The sequence below is a fragment of the Sus scrofa genome, chromosome 6, assembly GCF_054392235.1.
Source record: "Sus scrofa isolate SSC_HxYL_T2T_F1_AM1 chromosome 6, Sscrofa_HxYL_maternal_Yorkshire_Landrace_v2.0, whole genome shotgun sequence".
Taxonomy (NCBI): Eukaryota; Metazoa; Chordata; class Mammalia; order Artiodactyla; family Suidae; genus Sus; species Sus scrofa.
This window is the reverse complement of record NC_139388.1, coordinates 21,765,379-21,786,206: the sequence shown is the minus strand read 5'-3', so window position 1 is coordinate 21,786,206 and position 20,828 is coordinate 21,765,379. Positions and strand designations below refer to the sequence as shown.

The 20,828-nt window shown below is 51.2% G+C and overlaps 1 protein-coding gene across 3 annotated transcripts; it reads left to right on the top strand.

Moving 5' to 3' along the window:
* The first annotated feature begins 11 nt into the window (after positions 1-11).
* Positions 12-13,520, top strand: SLC38A7 (solute carrier family 38 member 7). 3 transcript variants are annotated; one of them, XM_021097090.2, is made up of 12 exons: positions 12-70; positions 658-783; positions 2,351-2,772; positions 3,758-3,956; positions 4,157-4,301; positions 5,201-5,299; positions 6,019-6,076; positions 6,261-6,375; positions 7,655-7,802; positions 8,347-8,546; positions 9,299-9,353; positions 12,481-13,520. In XM_021097090.2, exons 3-12 carry the CDS (start codon positions 2,503-2,505, stop codon positions 12,581-12,583), a joined length of 1,392 nt encoding a protein of 463 aa, XP_020952749.2. In that variant the 5' UTR covers positions 12-70; positions 658-783; positions 2,351-2,502; the 3' UTR covers positions 12,584-13,520. The 3 variants fall into 3 exon arrangements, with proteins under 3 accessions (XP_020952749.2, XP_084814909.1, XP_084814908.1); XM_084958783.1 differs by having other exon boundaries at positions 645-783; XM_084958782.1 differs by having other exon boundaries at positions 642-783.
* The last annotated feature ends 7,308 nt before the right edge of the window (positions 13,521-20,828 follow it).

Genomic DNA, 20,828 nt, shown 5'->3' with positions numbered 1-20,828 from the left:
CACCCAAGGCCAGAGTCATGTGACCGCTGCTCACGTGTCGCTGCAGCCGGCCGGGCTTGAGGCACCGCAGGTAAGTGACAGGAGGTACAGGTTGGTGAAGGGTGGAAATATTAGGTCCCGGGGTCCCCAGGGCCCCCACTGAGGAAAAGCCCTGCCCACACCCTCAGGACTCCGCAGCCCGGTGTCCTCCGCCACACGCCCGCGCTTGGTCGGACTGGCCCCACCTAGTCTCCTTAATCACTCCTAGGCCGGATCAAGCCCCGAAGCCCCTCCCTAGTTTACCCGACAGCAACCCACTCGCCTCGGGCCTGTAGATCGTCCCTGCCCTGGGTGCGCGCTGACCCACTCCCAATGAGCCCACTCCTCATATTTCTGGGATCCAGTCCCAGGCTGGCCTGGCAACCTGCTCCAGTTGGGGTCTGAGGGGGCCTACCGCAATGGTTAAGCCCCTGGCCTGGGCACGTGGGCGTTAGGCTTCTGTCTCTGGCTCTGCGGTCTAGTCCCTGTGACATTAGTCTAGACTCTTTCCTTCCATGGGCATGTTCTGAGCTGCTGTTCCATTCTGTGAGTTAAAACGCCTCAGTTCCCCTCACTCCGCTCACCAGCACAGAAACAGCTCAGCCCCTTCTCACTGTTGACAGCAGATTTTCTGTGAAGTTTTAAGAAAGAAGACATCGGGGGCCGGAGAGAGAAGTAAGGAGACTCAGATCCCAAATCTTTGGGGAGAAGGAGGTGTAAAGAGCAGCTCTCCCTCCACCACAGCCAGACAGGTGGAAAGAGCAGGTAAGCTGGGTACGGTGGTGTGGGGGTAATATGCAGCGAAGGGGAGCTGAGAAATCTTGGGCTAATGTGGAGACCTCTGTGTCTTCGACATGAGCAGGAAGACATGGTCTCACAGCTTCAGTAAGCACTAACTTTGCAGAGCTCTCTGTGGGGCTACCCTGGAAGCTGGAAGCCCCAAACTGCGTCCACTACTCACTGGTTTTTTGCTGAGTTGCTGACTGGGTGGCAGGTTGCGTAAGAGGAAGCCCTGCGGCATCTGACTGGTCTTTCTGGACTTGGAGTCAAAGAGGAGACACTTCCCCTGGAGCTGTGTCCCTTGGTTGCATGCTTGGTGACAGATGTCTGAAAGCACCTAAACTCCCCCTTTCCCCTCTACTGAGTATGAGGCTCCAAACTTTGTTCAAGCAGTGGGACTCACTAGCCATTCTAAACCCATCAGTGTGCTGAGGGCACGGGAAGGGATGCTTCTGTGATGCGCAATGGTTAGGTCAGTCATGTGGGAGAAGAGTAAGAACTGCCCTGAATTTTTTTTTCATTAAAGCAAAAATAAAACCTTTTTGGAGTTCCCGTTGTGGCACAGTGGAAACGAATCCAACTAGTAACCATGAGGTTGTGGTTTTGATCCCTGGCCTCGATCAATGGGTTAAGGATCTGGCATTGCTCTGAGCTGCAGTGTAGGTCGAAGACACAGCTTGGATCCTGTGATGCTGTGGCTGTGGCGTAGGCCGGCGGCTACAGCTCTGATAAGACCCTTAGCCTGGGAACCTCCATATGCCATGAATGCAGCCCTAAAAAGCAAAAAACAAAAAACAAACCAATAAAAAAAAACTTTTCATTGGAGCCCAAACATGGGTTATTCATATATTTGGCTTTCTTTGTTATCTTCTTTACTTAGCAGTCTTCTGAGGGGATGTTTCTATTGTATCATATGTGGAAATTAATTGCTAAATGTAGAACAAAAATAATCCTGAGTGGCACATGAATTTTCAAGTCATTTCACAGAGAAGCAGACAGAATTGGCCTGGATTTTGAAGGGCCTTGAAAGCTCCATAGAATTTAGATTCTGGGTGGGAGCGAGAGATGCTGGACTGTAAGAAATTGAAATATCCACGGTTCTGGGTGAGGACTGTTCTTGGAATCCTGTGGTATGGAAACAAGCTGGGAAGCCAGACAGATCTGGATCTAAATCCTGCTCTCCACCTTGCCTGCTGTGTGACCCTGGATGAGTGATTCGATCTCTCTGAACCTTATGACCACTGTCATAAGGAATAAATGCGATAAGATATGTCCATGACCCTCCAGACCGAGCGTGGCTCTAGTGCCAATGTGTTAATGCCCCCTCTTCTGTGTTTATGTCTTATTTACCTGATAGGTCTGTAAGCCTGAAGCAGGCAGGAGTTGCATCTGACCTATTTCTGTCTCTGCCATCTCACACCATGGCACCCAATGCATTGTTCTGCACAGAAGCTCCCCGAGGTGTAGATCTCAGCCATCTGAGCTGGGGGACATTGTTTCACCTTTCCGTGCCCATCCTGTGATAACAGTAGTACCTGCCTTTCCCATCTAGGTTGAGGAGATCCATAGCCCACAGGCCTCCTAGGATCGCAGCCCCAAACAGTCTGGTGTCACCCTGAAGCTGAAGGTGTTCCCTCAGCTCCCCAGGAGATGTGGCCGTGAGACAGAACCCAGAGACCCTGCAGGAAGAGGACTTCCAGGGCCATGGCCCAGGTCAGCATCAACAATGACCCTGGCGAGTGGGGCTTAAGCACGGACTCCGGGGAGCGTGCCCGTCTCCTGCAGAGTCCCTCTGTGGACATAGTCCCCAAGAATGAGGGGGAGACCTCTCCTGGGGGTCTGGACAGAGGCACCACTTCCACACTTGGAGCCGTCTTCATCGTTGTCAATGCCTGCCTGGGCGCCGGGCTGCTCAACTTCCCAGCAGCCTTCAGCACTGCTGGAGGCGTGGCAGCTGGCATCGTGCTGCAGATGGTGAGTGCGCAGACCGGGAGGGCAGAGGTGCAGTTCAGGTGGTGAGTCTGGGCTCTTTGCCTCAAAAGGGAGACTTTGGATCAGGGATGGTCAGTCCGTGACACACCCCTCTCTCTTCTGTCACACGTGGCAGACATCACTAATCTATTGCAGCATTCTTTCCTCTGAGGCCAGACGAGGCTTCAGAAGCCTTTCTAACAGTCAGGGAAGTTTGGACATCACCTGCCTATTTAATAATTTTGTGATTGTGTTTAAAAAGCAGGCCTATACCTTTTAGAACTACCTAATGAAATCCTGACTGATGAAATGATATAGTAGATTTTATTTTGTTCAAAATAATCCAGATTGGGAAAGGGCATAGATGAAAAAAGATTGGCTATGAATTGATGGGGTTTTTTTTGTTTTGTTTTGTTTGTTTTTTGGGTGCACCTGCGGCATGTGGAAGTTTCCAGGCAAGGGATCGAACCCGTGCCGCAGTTGTGGCTTGTGCCACAGCTACAGCCACACCAGATCCTTAACCTGCTGTACCACAAGGGAACTTTCATGAACTGATGATTTTTTTTTTTTTTTAGTGAGACAAATACGTGTTTATTAAGAGAGAAGAGAGAGAAGATAGATGTGGAGGAAGCACAGGCATGCTCCAGTGGTGAGGGGGGAGCAGAGGGAAAGCGGGGAGCAACAGAGAGAGAGAAAGAGCAGGAGAGGAAGAGTGGATTGATGTTTATGAAGTTGACTGGTGGGTTCTAAAGGGTCCATTATACCATTCTGTCTACTTTTGTGTATGTCTGAAATTTTCCTCAAAACTTTTGTTCTTGAAGAAAATCTCAGCTCAGCAGCCTCCAGTAATCTATTAACACTGCCCTGCAAAATGAGGCTCATTTGCCAGATCGGCTTTGGGCGCTGGCCCAGTAAATGCCGAGCAAGACCAGGCTGCTCTTTGCTGCCAGGCCTTTCCTACACCCTCCTGCTCTGCCCCTGCCTGCAGGCCATGCTGGTTTTCATCATTAGCGGCCTCGTCATCTTGGCCTACTGCTCCCAGGCCAGCAATGAGAGGACCTACCAGGAAGTGGTGTGGGCTGTGTGTGGCAAGCTGACGGGCGTGCTGTGTGAGGTGGCCATTGCCGTCTACACCTTTGGGACCTGCATTGCCTTCCTCATCATCATTGGGGACCAGCAGGACAAGAGTGAGGTCCCCCCTTACCACCTACCTCCTCCCGCCCCCTCGGCCCCAGGGTCCCTGGGGTGGGAGGGAAAGAGCATGAAACATCTGCCCAAGACCTAGCATTCATCTGGGGGTCCTCCCTCCTGGCTGCTGGGCCTCTTAGACAGAGGGCCTCACCCTGTAGTGGCCTGGCATCATGTTCCCTCCTTCCTCCCTGTGCAGTTATAGCCGTGATGGCAAAGGAGCCTGAGGGGGCCGGCGGCAGCCCCTGGTACACAGACCGCAAGTTCACCATCAGCCTCACTGCCTTCCTCTTCATCCTGCCCCTTTCCATCCCCAGGGAGATCGGCTTCCAGAAATATGCCAGGTTCGGAGGCCCCACCCCAGCCTGCGCTGGACAGAGGCTATGATCACAGGCAGCTGGAGACCCAAGGGCTGCTGGGGAACCCCCCCTCCTCCATGCCACCCTCCCTCCTGGGGGCGGCAAGAGTGGGCAAGGCAGGGCAGACCAGGGCTGGCAAGGGTTCTGGCATAAGACCTTCTTCTTGTGTCAGCGGCAAGGGAGACAGTGGCTCTTTGCGTCAGTGCGAGATTCATTTGCAAGTGTCCTTGTCAGAGAAGGGACAGGGATATCAAGAATGCGAAGGCAGTCTCCCAGCCTGGGCTTTGTCTTTCCCACAGAGGATGGGACTTCTGATCATTTGGGATTGTCAGCCTGGCAAGATTTTCCATACACCTTGGTATGAAAGGAAGACACTAGCTTCCAGCCCCAGAGTCTGAAAAGCTGTGGGATTCTAAGCTGTTTCCTGTGATCCATAATGGAAGGGGCCACACTCAGTGTCCCCAAGGTCCCCTTCAGTGTTGACATTCCAGTGTTGTGCCTTCAACTCTTTTACCTCCCGCATCTCTTCCTTCTCAAAGGCCCTGCTCGCAGCTCTCGCCAGGCCTGAGCTGCTTTGATTGAAGTAACAGATGCGCTTTGAAGCCCAGCCCCCTGCTATGGTCCCTGAGCCATGGAGCTAAACCACCTCATTTCCCAATGGCTACAAATGTCAATCTGGTCCCCTGTTGGCTTCCTACCTGTGGCTTATTTCTCTGAAATGTATTTCTTATGCATTACTTGAGTCTTTGTTTGGATTAGTCTCCCAATTCATTCATTAGACACTTCTGGTGACTAGAGTTAGGGGAGATGTCCCTGGGGATGGAATCAGAGAAAAGGCAGCTGGGGGCTGGGGAGGAGGAAGCTGAATCGATCCTTCCTGGCAGCTTCCTGAGCGTCGTGGGCACCTGGTATGTCACTGCCATCATTATCATCAAGTACATCTGGCCCGATAAAGAGATGACCCCAGCGGACATCCTGAACAGGTGGGTCAGGGCCGCCAGGAGACACATGGGGTAGCAGCAGCCACTCGGGCCCCAGGAGGTATTGGGTCAGGCATCAAAAGGCTACCCAGGTGCTCTTCCCAAGGCTCACTAGCTCCTCAGGGCTTGACTCATTGGCCATTGTAGGAAGGAGGCAAAAGGTCCTGGTATCTTTTTACTGCAGAAAAGAGGGCGAGGCAGAGATGGGGGAAAGTTTGCCATTAATATCCAGCAGATGAGCCAGCATGAGGCTAGGCCTCGGGTTGTGGAAAATGCCAAGGTGAAATTGCCCTTTTTTTTTTTTTTTTTGCTTATCTGTAATATCTGTGAGGATGAATTGAGGAGATAAAAATTCTGGATTTTGGTCCCAGAAGGTCCTTCCAGAGCCTCAGTTTTACGGACCTTTGAAATGGCCATGTGTCCTCTCCCAGTTCCCAGACTTATGGGAGTTGAATGTGTGCAGCTGGCAGGGGGATGGGGGCTGTGCAGTGGGCTGAATGAAGAATACAGGCATGGAGGAGTTCCCTTGTGGCTCAGTGGGTTAAGGATCCAGTGTTGCTACTGCAGTGGCTCAGGTCGCTTCTGTGGTGCGGGTTCAGTCCCTGGCCCAGGAACTTCTGCGTGCTGGAGGTGCAGCCAAATGGTAAAGGAGTACAGGCACGGGGGTGGTTGGTGACTATGAGGGGCTCACGAGCACCAGCATCTTGTGTGTTTGTCCTCAGGCCAGCTTCCTGGATAGCTGTGTTCAATGCCATGCCTACCATCTGCTTCGGATTTCAGGTGCCAGTTGCGAGGTCCCTTTTGTCCCCTGAGTTCACCCCCCACGCTGAGGTGGACTCCACATTACCAGCAGGATGGGGGGTGGACCTTGGAAGGAAGGATAGAGGGGGGACCCCAGGACTTGCCCCTGGCCCCTGGGGGTAAGGTCACTTGCCCACCACAAGCCTGCCCTTCACCCTGACAGTGCCACGTGAGCAGTGTGCCCGTCTTCAACAGCATGCAGCGGCCCGAGGTGAAGACCTGGGGCGGGGTGGTGACGGCCGCCATGGTCATAGCCCTCGCGGTCTACATGGGTACAGGTGAGTGATCCCCTCTGAGGGCCAGGCTTAGAGGGCTCCCGCTTCCCCTCTCTGTCCCCAAGTCCTCTGGCCCAGGTTTTCCATGGGACAGCCTTGCACTCCGAATACCTCTGTAGGCATTGACTTGAACTTGGGCTGCCTTGGGTCTCCTCCTGCCCAAATCATGTCTTCATTCATTCAGCAGCTTTCAGTGGGTGCCTGCTAAGTCCCAGGACCTTTCTCAGCATGGGGCTTCCATGGAGATAGGTAGACCTGGGCCTGTCTATAGTTGGACAGACAGTCTTACAAGAGTAAATCGGGAATCAGTAAGGAATCCCAGACAGTGGTGAGTGCCGCCATGGGAACAGTGAAAGGGGAGCTGTGAGTGGCACTGGGTGGGGCTGGCTTTGGGGGGTGGGTTATAGCCTTTGGGGAAGCCTAAATCATGAGGACGAGCCAGAATCTGAAGAGCTGGGGGGAAGAGCGTTCCAGATAGAGGCACCAGAAAATGCCAAGTCCCTGAGGCCAAGACAGAAGGTCTGGTGTAGATGGAGTGGAGCAAGTTGGGGGTGGGTGGCAGGCAGCGAGGCCAGACAGGGAGCAGAGCCAGATCCTTGAGGACTGTTGGGAGCCAGAAGGAAGCGTTTTTCAGTAGGGGTGGGGCTCGGTGCAAGATGGCTGTGGATGCTGTGTGGAGAATGCTTGGGATGAGGCAGCAGGACTGGGAGGCCAGATACTGTGATTCCTTCCATAGATGGTTCTCAGGCCAGCACTGTTCTAGCCTCTGCAGATAAAGCCAGGAACAAGGGAGGCAAATGAGCAGAGTCCCCATTCTTCTGGGGCTCTTTTTCTGGTTGGGGAGACAGACAATAAACAAGGAGAAAAAAGATTCAGAGAAAGAGGGATGTTATGAAGAAAGCAAAACAGGGCAATGAGCGAGAGGGCTGGGGGTATATAGGGGGAGCGGTTTGTGGATGGGCGGGGCAGGGAAGCCCATCTCTGGGGAGGGGGCATCTGAGCTGAGACCGAATGATGAGGGGATGGCAGCGTGAAGGACTGGGCACACAGAAGGTTAGTCCGCAAGCCCTGAGACGGGATCTGCTGGGTGAGTTCAAGATCGGAAAGGTGACGGCGTGGGGCTGGGCATGTGAGAAGTCGGGGAGGGAGGCTTCCGATCCCAGCCTCTAAGCCTCAGTCTAAGTCTCCAGAGCTGTTCTGACACCTCCCCGTCTGCTTTTGGACCGAGCAGTGGATGGTCCATCCCCCTGACCCTCTGAGGCCCTCTTGTCCCCACCCTCAGGCATCTGTGGCTTCCTGACCTTTGGAGCTGCCGTGGACCCTGATGTACTCCTGTCCTACCCCTCGGAGGACGTGGCTGTAGCCGTCGCCCGAGCCTTCATCATCCTGAGTGTGCTCACCTCCTACCCCATCCTGCACTTCTGTGGGCGGTGAGTCCCCTCCCGCCCCGTGGGGCGCTCCCTCTCTTCAGGGCCCCTGAAAGCCCTTTGAACATGGTCCTCAGGCCTCATGTAGAATCTGTTTTATGAAAGGAGTAACTAAAGCCAAAAGGAGTCAGTGCCTAAAACAGCGCTGTGAGAATCCCCAGCCAGGTCTTGAGGAGCCCCTTTTTTCTAGAGTCACCAGAACATTTCATGAGCCCTCTGAGAACCTCTAGTCCAGATCTGTTCCTGAACCCCCTGCTTCCTGGGTACTCCAAACCCATCCTTTTCAGGAGCCTAGTAGTGTTGGGGCCCATGGGTGTGCACATCCTGGGCCAGGCAAGGCATTCCCCTTCAGCGTCCCATCCAGTCCCCACAGCCACCCTGAGAAGAGTGCTGCTAGGCCCACTTCACAGACAAGGAAACCGAGGATCAGAGATAGTCTTACCTACAGTCTGCCCTGCAGTGGGGTGGGGGGGGTCTGGCTCCACGGCTGGAGGTGGGGGGCTGTTAGCAGGGCCGCCTCTGAGCCCCTCTCCATGCGTGCGGACAGGGCGGTGGTCGAAGGCCTGTGGCTGCGCTACCAGGGGACGCCGGTGGAGGAGGACGTGGGCCGGGAGCGGCGGCGGCGCGTGCTGCAGACGCTGCTCTGGTTCCTGCTCACCCTGCTGCTGGCGCTCTTCATCCCTGACATCGGCAAGGTCATCTCAGTCATCGGAGGCCTGGCCGCCTGCTTCATCTTCGTCTTCCCAGGTGTGGACCCCGACACCCCCGCAGCGCCGACTCCCCAGGCCTCCCAGGTTCAGCTCCTCACTTGCTCACCCTCCAAGGAGGACACTCACCAGCGTTTATCGATTACCCACTTCAGGCTCCACGCAAACCCTTGCTTAAGCATCATCTCCATTTTACTGAAGTGGAGGTGTGAGGTTCGGAGAGGGTAACAAGCTTCCCTGGAGGTTAACAAATTCAGCGAAAGAATAACAGAACCGGAGTTCCCATCATGGCACAGTGGAAACGAATCCAACTAGGAGCCATGAGGTTGCGGGTTCGATCCCTGGCCTCACTCAGTGGGTTGAGGATCCGGCGTTGCCCTGAGCTGTGGTGTAGGTCACAAACACAGCTTGGATCCGGCGTTGCTGTGGCTGTGGTGTGGGCCAGCAGTGTAGCTCCGATTAGACCCCTAGCCTGGGAACCTCCATATGCCACAGGTGTGGCCCTAAAAAGACCAAAAAAAAAAAAAAAAGAGAGAAAAGAATAACAGAACCTTTTCAAACCCAAGTCTGTCTAGGTCCATAGCCTGTACTCCTAACCTTTCATTCAAGTACCTGTTACTCCCCGACCATCAGGGATCTGGCTGGTTCAGACTATGACAGTGTAATAGGGTCTGGTGGCAGCGCCCTGACACGGAGGTCACAATACCTGAGCTTCAGACACTGTCTGCCACCACTACAAGGCGGAGGCTGACTGAGCCCACCCCCTTCTCAGGGCCACCTCTTCTCTTCCAGGTCTGTGCCTCATTCAAGCCAAACTCTCTGAGATGGAAGAAGTCAAGCCAGCCAGGTAAAAGCAGAGCCAGTCTGTGGTCCTCTCTGGAAGGTGCTAAATGGGGGGTTGCCTCTAAATAGGTAGGGATCAGGAGTTCCCATGGGGTTCATTGGCTCTGGCTGGGTTTCAATCCCTGAGCCAGGAACTTCCACATGCTGTGGGTGTGGCCAAAAAAAAAAAAAGTAGGAGTCAGGAGACTTGTGTACTTTGAAAAATATGAGTTTTTAAAATACTTCTTTTAAGGAGTTCCCTTCGTGGCTCAGCAATTAACAAACACAACTAGGATCCATGAGGATGAGGGTTCAATCCCTGGCCTCGCTCAGTGGGTTAAGGATCCGGCGTTGCTATGAACTTTGGTGTAGGTCGCAGATGCGGCTCGGATCGGATCCTGCGTGGCTGTGGCTGTAGCGTAAGCCAGCACTTGTAGGTCCAATTTGACTCCTAGCCTGGGAACCTCCATATGTCGTGGGTGCAGCCATAAAAAGACAAATAAAAATAAATAAAATACTTCTTTTAAAATAAGTAACACGTGGTAGTTGTAACAGTTCAAACACCGCTGGAGGACTTTGGAGAAAAAAGTGGAAGTCCTTTCTCCACAGCCCCCTCCCCACCTCTCCTTTCTGAGAGAGCTCCGTGTCATCCACATGGTCTGTGCCCTTGTGGACTGTTTCTGTGCGTGATCTGTGTCTGGGTACACAAAGCTATGCGTGTGTACACACAAACACGTGGCTTTTTTCAAAAATTGGTTTCATGCTGGTGTTCCCATCATGGCTCAGCAGAAATGAACCTGACTAGCAGCCATGAGGACACAGGTTCAATCCCTGGCCTCCTTCATTGGGTTAGGGATGGGACGTTGCCGTGAGCTGTGGTGTAGGCTGAAGACACAGCTCAGATCCTGCGTTGCTGTGGCTGTGGCGTAGGCCGGCGGCTACAGCTCCTATTCAACCGCTAGCCTGGGAACCTCCATGTGCCACAGATGAGACCATAAAAAGACCAAAAAAAAAAAAAAATTGGTTTCATGCCAAACACACTTTTCTGCCATTTGCTTTTATCCCCTAACCGTGTATCTTGGAGATTGCTCTATGTCAACACATGAAGATCCACTTCTTTTTCCAGTGGCTATAGAATATTTTGTATGAATCTGTCCCAAATGTGAACACACTTCTACATTACCTTGGCACGCCTGGTCAAGGATCTTAGTAGCATCAACTCTTAGAAGGAAGTTGCTCTATCACAAGGCACACTCATTTTTACTTTGGCCCATGGATTCAGATTACCCTCCAAAAAGGCAGTACCAGTCAGAGACCCAAGAGCAGTTAATCAAAGTGCCCTGTACCCTGTACCCCTGCAAACACTATATATAGCAGCTTTTCAGTATTTGTTAGCTAATGAATATAAAACATTTTTTTCGGGTTTTTTTTTTTTTTTTTTTTTTTGGTTCATTTGCTTGTTTCTTTGTTTGTCTTTTTGCCTTTTCTAGGGCCACACCTACGGCACATGGAGGTTCCCAGACGAGGGGTCTAATCGGAGCTATAGCCACCAGCCTACGCCACAGCCATGGCAACGCCATATCTAAGCCACATTTGCAACTTACACCACAGCTCATGGCAACACTGGGTCCTTAACCCACTGAGCGAAGCCAGGGATATAACCTGCGTCCTCATGGATACTAGTTGGGTACGTTAACTGCTGAGCCACAATGGGAACTCCTGTTTTGTTTTTTTAATTTACTGTCTTTCCCATTTTAAAGTGTACAGTTCAGTGGCATCAAGTGCATTCATATTTTTGTGCAACCATCACCACCATGCATGCAAAACTGAAACTCTGTACCCATTAAACAGTAATTCAGCACGCCCTGTCCCCACAGCCCCTGGTTACCACCATTCTATCTTCTGTCTTCATGAATTTGACTCTTCTAGGTACCTCATACAATTATTTGTCTTTCTGTAACTGGCTTATTTCACGTGGCATAATGTCCTCAAAATGCATCTGTGTTGTAGCATGTGTCAGAATGTCCTTCCTTTTTAAGGTGAATAATTTCCCATTGTATGTATAGACCACATTTTGCAAAATACTACATTGTTTTAACATGTACGTGTTCCTGATTAGTAGAGAGGTTTTGACAGGTTCGTGTTTTAAAAAAATACATTGTGCAGGATATACTCATTCATTATAGAAAACCTAAAAAATACAGACTAATTGGAGTTCCTGTCGTGGCTCAGCAGAAGTGAATCTGGCTGGGAAGCATGAGGTTGCGAGTTCGATCCCTGGCCTTGCTCCAGTGGGTTAAGGATCTGGTGTTGCTGTGAGGTGTGGTGTAGGTCGCAGATGCTCAGATCTGGTGCTGCTATAGCTCTAATTCGACCCCTAGCACGAGAACTTCTATATACCATAGGTACGGCACTAGAATTAAAAACAAACAAACAAACAAAAAACTACAGACTAATCACCCTTAATATCCTGTAGCTGTTTTTGATATACAGATATGCAGATGTCTGCTTATTTATTTATTTATTCATGTTCACTTTTTATAGCTGTACCTGTGGCATATGAACGTTCCCAGGCTAGGGGTCAAATCAGAGCTACAGCTGACAGCCTACACCACAGCCACAGCAACTCAGGGTCCAAGCTTTGTCTGCGACCTACACCGCAGCTCATGGCAACACCAGATCCTTAACCCACTGATCGAGGCCAAGGATCGAACCTGCGTCCTTATGGATACTAGTCTGATTCCTTTCCGCTGAGCCACGACAGGAACTCCTACTAGTTGGTTTCTTAACCTGCTGAGCCACTACAGGAATTCCCTTTTTTTTTAAGAAATGGATCACACTACATGTAACCTGCTTTTTCATGACCGTCTTTCCATCAGGAGACATGCCCTTGGTATGCTGTGACCAGTTAATCCCATTAGGTCTTGGTCTCCTTACCCATGGACTAGGGGTCATACCCCTGGCCCTGCACGCCTGTGTATGGAAAGTTGTTGAGAAGTAAGAAGTGCTCTACGCACAGGAGAAGTGGTATAAGTAATTACCATAATTAACTGAGATATGTATATATATGTGTCTATGTATATGTGTATGGAAGTTGGCAAAGTTGTATGTGGGTTGACTGACCAGGCCTTCTCTCACTGTCTGCTCTACAGCTGGTGGGCAATGGTCAGTTACGGAATCCTCTTGGTCACCCTGGGAGCCTTCATCTTCGGCCAGACCACAGCCAACGCCATCTTTGTGGACCTCTTGTCTTAACCAGTACCTCCCAGGGAACACTTGGCCTTTGCCATTGCACCCCGGACCACCTCATAGACCTTTGGGGCCACCTGAGTCTGGCAACACTCCCCTCTACTGGTGGGATGACACCTGGACATCCTTCTTCAAGGACGATTCTGGGATGAAACCAGGCCCCACACCTCTGGACAGCTCAAACCCAGCTCCCTTCCTGCTCCCCCATCCTGGCTGGGCTGTGGATAGTGGGAGGAGGTCTCGTGTCACAGAGGAACCTTCTCCCCTTCTTCACCTCTCAAATTCTCCATGCCTGGAAGTCATGGGTGAAGAGGGTCATGTCTCCAAAGAAAGAGCCCAGTCTGACTTCCCTCTGCAGAAGGAGTGTGGACCAAGGGCTGCTCTCTCCACAGAAAAGCCCATCCTGAGTAGGGGCCGTGCTCCTTACCCCTGACTCAGTGCCTGCTCCAGGCTGTCGGCAGCTCAGCCAGCATGGCTTCCTCTGGCAAGTTCCAGAAGTAGCGCTGAAGTCACACAAATGTGCAGAGGCAGGCAGACTGATGCCTTCCCTGCTGCCTCCCGAGGCCACAGTGAGCCCTCTTTCCCATGGCCGACTGACATGTCCCAAGGCTTTTGGGGCCTCACTCTTTCTCTTTACCCAGACCTGATGGTCCAGGTATCCTTCTGCTTCTCCACCCCTAGACATCACCAAGTCTAATGTTTACAAACGGTGCCAGCCCAACTCTGCACCAGGGGCCAGGGGCCGTGCCACGGTGCTGTGAGTACTCCCCCCCCAACTGCCCCCCCTCCCCCGCACCTTCCGCATGGCGGGGAGTCTGCTCCTCTCTCTCAGATTCCACACAGGCCCTTTTCAGAGGCACAAGGGTGGGTGATGGTGAAGGCTGGGGATGTTTCAGACCCATGCAGGCTGGGCTGGTGAGAATCAAGATGATCCTTTCTGGAATCTTCTCTTGCAGTGGTGGCTTTTCTCCCTGCCCTCCATGTTCCCCCTACCCTGCTAGCCCTCCCCTGGTAGCCTACAGACGAGGAAGGCAGCCGAGCTGTCACTGGGCAACAACTGCGTGTAGTCCTGCCAGCCTGGAAGTTTCCCTTCAATCTGGATCTTGTCTGCTCCTTCTCATCATCTCTCCAGCCTCTACCCCACTTCTCCACATTGCTCCATCGCTCCTGCTTACATAAGTATGGGGTGAGGGTGGACCAAACCCTCTCGTCCCGTTCCCCAGCTCCTCATGTCCACCAGGCCTGGCCTGTCACACCAAGGTCACACCTAGGTTGTGCAGGGTGAGAAGGGATGTTGGAGTTCCCGTCGTGGCTCAGTGGTTAACGAAACCGACTAGGAACCATGAGGTTGCAGGTTCGATCCCTGGCCTTTGCTCAGTGGGTTAAGGATCTGGTGTTGCCATGACCTGTGGTGTAGGTCTCAGACGCAGCTTGGATCCGGGATTGCTGTGGCTCTGGCGTAGGCTGGTGGCTACAGCTCCAATTAGACCCCTAGCCTGGGAACCTCCATATGCCGCGGGAGCGGCCCTAGAAAAGGCAAAAAGACAAAAAAAAAAAAAAAAAAGAAGGGATGTTATTTGCCCCCTTCATGTTCCCATTTTGAACACCTCAGCCACTCAGGCCACCCAGGTACCAAATCAGGCTTCCTCTGCTTGGACCCCTCAGCATTTTCCCTGGCCCCTCCTGTCCCAAACCTCTGAACCCAGGGGCTGGGGGTTGGGGGGGCACCCACCCTCAGGGCAGTGAGATAGAAGACACAGAGGCAGCTGGGGGTGGACCCTCTCGGCCCCTGGGGCCAGACCCCTGGGGCTGTTTTCCCTCAGCCTGCTGCTCGGCACCAGGCCCCGCAGCGCCCAGCCTCCTAATGTTGGATTTCAGTGGAGGGGCGCGGGGTGCCAGGGGAGTCATTGCACAGCAATGGACCAATCAGGAAAAGGAGCTGGAATCTGGCCTCTTGGCCAAACCTCAGGAGCCCCTTCCCCTGCCCTCCCTGCCAGGGCATTTTACTGTTTCTCTTCTACCTGTGCACATTCTGACCAGAGAGGATGGCTAATAAAAAGGGACTTGTGCTGCTGAGCGGCGTGGCCCGTGTCATCCCGGCAACAGTCGAGGCTACTTGACAAGTCAGGTGGGCTGGGGTGGAGGAAGGGGTTGAGTGGGGTAAGGCCCTTTGGCCTCACCCTCTATGACCCCTGACTTGAGAAGGGGCCTGCCGCACTCCTGTTACCTAGCTGGAAACCTACAGGTGGTTCTTGACACCTTTGTCTGCTTCCACATCCCATCAGCCCTTCCCGGCTGACGGAAATCTGCTGGGTCTGTCCCCAACCTCTGTCTCGGCTCAAGCCCTCACCGTTCTGCCCCTCACCACCCCGGCCAGAGACTGGCCTTCGGGTTGCATGTCCCTCCCTGACCTCTCATCTCGGGGTGAGACTCAAACTCCTGAGCAGGCTCTGCTGTCCTGGTTGTGAAGCCAGTCACTGCGCTCAGTGCTGCCAAGAAGATGCGCAGCAAAGCAACAGCTCTGCTCTCAGCCTGCAGGGAAGACTGATGCTTAGCAAGTGGTCACACATGTATATCTGCAAGTTGTGATGTGTGCCAAGAAGGGGGAAAAACAGAATGTTATAGGAGCTCCCGTTAACGAACCCAACTAGGATCCATGAAGACATGGCTTGGATCCCGGGCCTCACTCAGTGAGTTGAGGATCCGGCATTGCTGTGAGCTGTGGTGTAGGTTCCAGACACAGCTCAGATCTCACATTGCTGTGGCTGTGGTGTAGACTGGCAGCTGTAGCTCTGATTCAACCCCTAGCCTGGGAACTTTGGTATGCCGCCTATGAGGCCCTAAAAAGATGAAAAACAAAACAAAACAAAAAAAATAGAATGTTATATTGGGAGGCCTGGAGCTTGTCTGGGGAGACAAGGAAGGCTTCTTGGAGAGGGTGGCACACGAGCTGGCTCCTGAATGAGTAGGAATGAACAAAGTGAAGAGAGGTGGGGAGAACTTTCCAGGCTATGGAAATGCATGTGTGAAGGCCCTGTGGTGGGAGCAACACGATCGGGTAAGGAACTGAAAAGTGGCCATTGTCGGTGGAGCACTGCCTCTGCGTGGGAGGGCAGCAGAGGTGAGAGCAGGGCCTCCTGGGAGAATTTGCAGTGGCTCCCTGGGTCCTTAGAGTACTGTCTAACCAGCTCGCCTTCCACCACACTCCCCTCCCTGCTCCAGTCTTTATTAACCATGATCCCTCCCTCCTGGTGGGGGTGGGGACTCTGAAAGGAGGAAACACTTTGCAAGTCCCAGAGGGGGTGGGACCGCTTCAGAGCACGCTCAACACCGTCTAGTGGACCAAGAGCTTCCCCTTTGGCTTCACTTCCTCCGAGTGGACAGAGGAAAGGAAAGGTTACTGGCCACTGGCAAGTGCCAGACACACAGCCAGATTCACGCATTCATCCATCTTAGTCAAGACACCTCTGCCTTTTGCTCATCACACTTGTGAGTGCTTCATCCGTGTCTTCCCCATTAGACTATGTTTCATGGGAGCAGGGTCATTTCTCCCTGTCCATCGGGTATCTTAGCCAGTGCCCGGCACATAGCAAGTGTTCGATAGTTGTTGAAGAAATGAATGAATGCCTGAGTACCACCTAACTTTTGTTGAGCCCTTACCTTGTGCCAGCACTTAGCTTTCGTCATTCACATCTGGGCTTCACGACAACTTTATGCAGAAGTGAAAGCTGAGAGATGTTTGTTACACGCTTTGCCCAGGGACACACAGGGAGTAAAACTGGAGCCAGCCAGAGAGTTCCCGTTGCGGCTCAGTGGAAAAGAACCCAACTAGCATGAGGATGTGGGTTCAATCCTTGGCCTCGCTCAGTGGGTTAAGGATCCAGTGTTGCATGAGCTGCGGTATAGGCCGGCAGCTACAGCTCAAGATTTTATTCCTAGCCTGGGAAATTACATATGCCACTAATATGCCCCCCTCTGAGCGCCCCCCCCCGAAAAATCCTAAAAATGAAAAGAAGGGAATGGGGAAAAGGGGGTGGACAGTGTGTAACTGCAGTTTCTTCCTTTGGTCACTAGAGGTCTCCTTTGTATAATTTCCCTTTATGAAAGATATGCGCTGTGGCCTCAGAGGACACTCCAACCCTCCGCGTCATGAGGGTTCCGGGTGATCTGCTGTCTAGCACTTCTGAGTGTTGTCCCTGTCCTGTGGCAGGGCCACTTCTAGATCATGGCCTCCAGTCTGGTGGGGGACTCAGACCAATCAATCACAGAAACCGTGTATGTACATGTGCTAGTTGTAGATTCAATATTACAAACCCAGGTTTGGTAATTCATTGCTACGATACAATGAAAAAATTTCCAGTAGATGTAGAGGAAAGCCAGAGACATTGTAGCCAGGAAGAAGGAGGAAGGCAGACATCTTGCCCTCCAAACACTTTTATGTTTTCCGAGGGGGCAGGGGGTGGGGGGGAGAATAGGTACAAGATTCATCCATTTGGGAGTTCCTGTTGTGGCTCATCAGTAATGAACCCGACTAGTTATCCATGAGGACGTGGGTTTGATCCCTGGTCCACCTCAGTGAGTTAAGGATCCAGTGTTGCTGCGGCTGTGGTATAGGTCAGCAGCTATAGCTCCGATTTGACCCCTAGCCTGGGAACTTCCACATGCTGTTGGGTGCAGCCCTAAAAAGAAAAAACAAAAAAACAAAAACAAACAAAAAAAACACCAAGGAACCAAGTTGTATTAGCGAAGGGGGCACATTTTTTTACTTTGTGGGTTTTACCGGGAGCTCTACCAAGTTCTCATAGTAAACATCAGAGAAGAATCCCCTCATGCCTCCAGCAGAGGAGGGTAAAAGGAACCATTTTGAAATGTGCCAGAGCATTCTGTTCTTGTTAATAAGATATGCCCTCAGAAGACACTTAAAATTTAACCAGAGCCCAACCTACTGGGATTTTATCAGAGCCTAACTGACCTAAGAGAAATACACAGCTCCATCCCACTCCAGCCACCTGGTCCTACGGAGGAGGGGGGGGAGGCTGGGAGGAGTGCTGAGAAGCATGTGTGAAGTCCATAGTCCAGAAGCACACAGGCTCTCACTGAGAGACAGTGATCTAATCAGAGGTCTATAGAACCCTCCCCCCACACCTTGCAACCTCTTTACTAAAGGACTACTTAAAGCTGTTCCTTTTACCCAGTATGTTATGTCTGGCAATCAGGAAAACAATACAAAATAGACTAAAAGGCAAAAATCAGTTTGAAGAGACAGCAAGCATCAGAGCCAGACTCAGATATGGCAGGGGTGTTGGAATCATCAGACCAGGAATTGTAAACAACTATGATTAAAATGCAAAGGGATTGGGAGTCCCCACTGTGGCACAGCAGAAACGAATCCAACTAGTATCCATGAGGATGCAGGTTCCATCCCTGGCCTTGCTGAGTGGGTCAGCAATGTGGTGTGGCCGTGAGCCCATCTATGCCATGGTGACAGCCACATGAGACCCAAGCAGCATCTTTAACCCATGCTGCATTTTGAGGCAATGCTAGATCCTTAACCCACTGAGTGAGGCCAGGGATCAAGACTGCATCCATACAGACACTATGTTGGTTCTTAACCCGATAAGCCACAACAGGAACTCCAGGACTTATTAAGGTTAGAGAGACCAGAGCTCCTTCTCTCTGCCATGTGAGGACAGTGAAAAGGTTGTTTCCTGAAAGCTGGAGAGAAGTCCCTCACCAAGAAACCAAATTGGCTGGCACTTTGATCTTGAACTTCCTAGCCTCCAGAACTGTGAGAAATAAATTCCTATCGTTTAAGCTACACAAAAATAAAAATAAGAATAAAATGCTAAGGGCTCTAAATGGGTAGACAGGCTGCAAGAACAGATGGGCTATGTAAGCAGAGGGATGAAAATTCTAAGAACCAAAAAGAAATGCTAGAGATAAAAAACACTGTTAAGGAGTTCCCTTCGTGGCTCAGTGGTTAACGAATCCAACTAGGAACCATGAGGTTGCACGTTTGATCCCTGGCCTTGCTCAGTGGGTTAAGGATCCGGCATTGCCATGAGCTGTGGTGTAGGTCGAAGACGCAGCTTGGATCTGGTGTTGCTGTGGCCCTGGTATAGGCCAGCAGCAACAGCTCTGATTAGACCCCTAGCCTGGAAACCTCCATATGCTGCGAGTGCGGCCCTGGAAAAGACAAAACAAAACACTGTTAAGAAACATGAAGGGAGTTCCCGTCGTGGCGCAGTGGTTAACGAATCCGACTAGGAACCATGAGGTTGCGGGTTCGGTCCCTGCCCTTGCTCAGTGGGTTGACGATCTGGCGTTGCCGTGAGCTGTGGTGTAGGTTGCAGACACGGCTCGGATCCCGCGTTGCTGTGGCTCTGGTGTAGGCCGGCGGCTACAGCTCCGATTCAACCCCTAGCCTGGGAACCTCCATATGCCGCGGGAGCGGCCCAAGAAATAGCAACAACAACAACAATAACAACAACAACAAAAAAGACAAAAAAAAAAAAAAAAAAGAAACATGAAGGATGCCTTTGACAGGCCTTATATTATATGGACTGGATACAACTTAGGAGAGAATCTCTGAGCCTCAGGGTATCTCAGTAGAAACCTCCAAAACTGAAAAGCAAATAGAAAAAAAGAACTGAAAAAAAGAAAATTCAAGAACTGTGGAATGATAAAAGGAGTAACCCGGGCATAATGGTAGTATCAGAAGAAGAGAGAAAGGAACTGAAAAAGTATTTGAAACAATTTGAAACAATCACTGAGAATTTCCTCCAAATTAATGTCAGAAGCGAGTGGAGTAAAATATTTCAAATGCGAAGAAAAAGAGTTCTGTATCCTGGAAGAGTATCCTTCAAATGTGAAGGAGAAATATTTTCTTAGACGAACAAAATTTGAGAGAATTTGTTGCCAGTAGACTTGCCTTCAAAGAATCGATAAAGGTGTTCCCTTTGTAGATCAGCTGGTTACGAACCTGACTAATATCTATGCCGACGCAGGTTCAATCCCTGGCCCCACTCAGTGGGTTAATGATATGGCCTTGCGGTGAGCTGTGGTGTAGGCTGCAGGCGCAGCTCAGATCTCCCATTGCTGTGGCTGTGGCGTAGGCTGGCAGCTGCAACTCCAATTCTTCTCCTAGCCTGGGAACTTCCACATGCTGCAGATGCAGTCCTAAAAAGCAAAAAATAAACAATAAAATAAAAAATAAAGAATTGCTAAAAAAAAAAAAAAAAAAAAAAAAAAAAAAAAAAAAAAGATGGGAGTTCCCGTCGTGGCGCAGTGGTTAACGAATCTGACTAGGAACCATGAGGTTGCACGTTTGATCCCTGCCCTTGCTCAGTGGGTTAACGATCCGGCATTGCCGTGAGCTGTGGTGTAGGTTGCAGACGTGGCTTGGATCCCGCGTTGCTGTGGCTCTGGCGTAGGCCGGTGGCTACAGCTCCGATTCGACCCCTAGCCTGGGAACCTCCATATGCCGCGGGAGCGGCCCAAGAAATAGCAACAACCAAAAGACAAAAAAAAAAAAAAAAAAAAAAGAATTGCTAAAAGGAGTTCTTTATGGAGTTCCTGTCATGGCACAGCAGAAACGAATCCAACTAGGAACCATGAGGTTGTGGGTTTGATCCCTGGCCTTGCTCAGTGGGTTAAGGATTCGGCGTTGACGTGAGCTGTGGTGTGGTATAGGTTGCAGACGCGGCTCGCATCCCATGTTTCTGTGGCTCTGGTGTAGCCCGGCAGCAACAGCTCCAATTAGACCCCTAACCTGGGAACCTCCATATGCCATGGGTGTGACCATAAAAAGAAAAATAAATAAATAAATAAAATTTTAAAAAGGAGTTATTTAGCAAGAAAGGAAATGGGAAAAAAAGTAGATATCACAATCATGAAGAGAATGCTTTGAAAATGAACATATAGGAGTTCCCAAATTTCCCAAGTGGCTCTGTGGATTAAAGACCCAGTGTTGTGACCCAGGTCAATGCAGTGGCAAGGATTGGATCCCCAGCCTGGTAACTTCCACATGCCATGGGTGTGGCCAAAAAAAGAAACATAAATAACCAAAAAAGACAATTATATCTAAAAATAAAAAGTTCAGATAAATTTTTTTTTGTCTTTTTAGGACCACACCCAAGGCATATGGAAGTTCCCAGGCTAGGAGTTGAATCAGAGTTGCAGCGGCCAGACTATACCACAGTCATAGCAACTAGGGATCTGAGCCAAGTCTGCAACCTACACCACAGCTCAA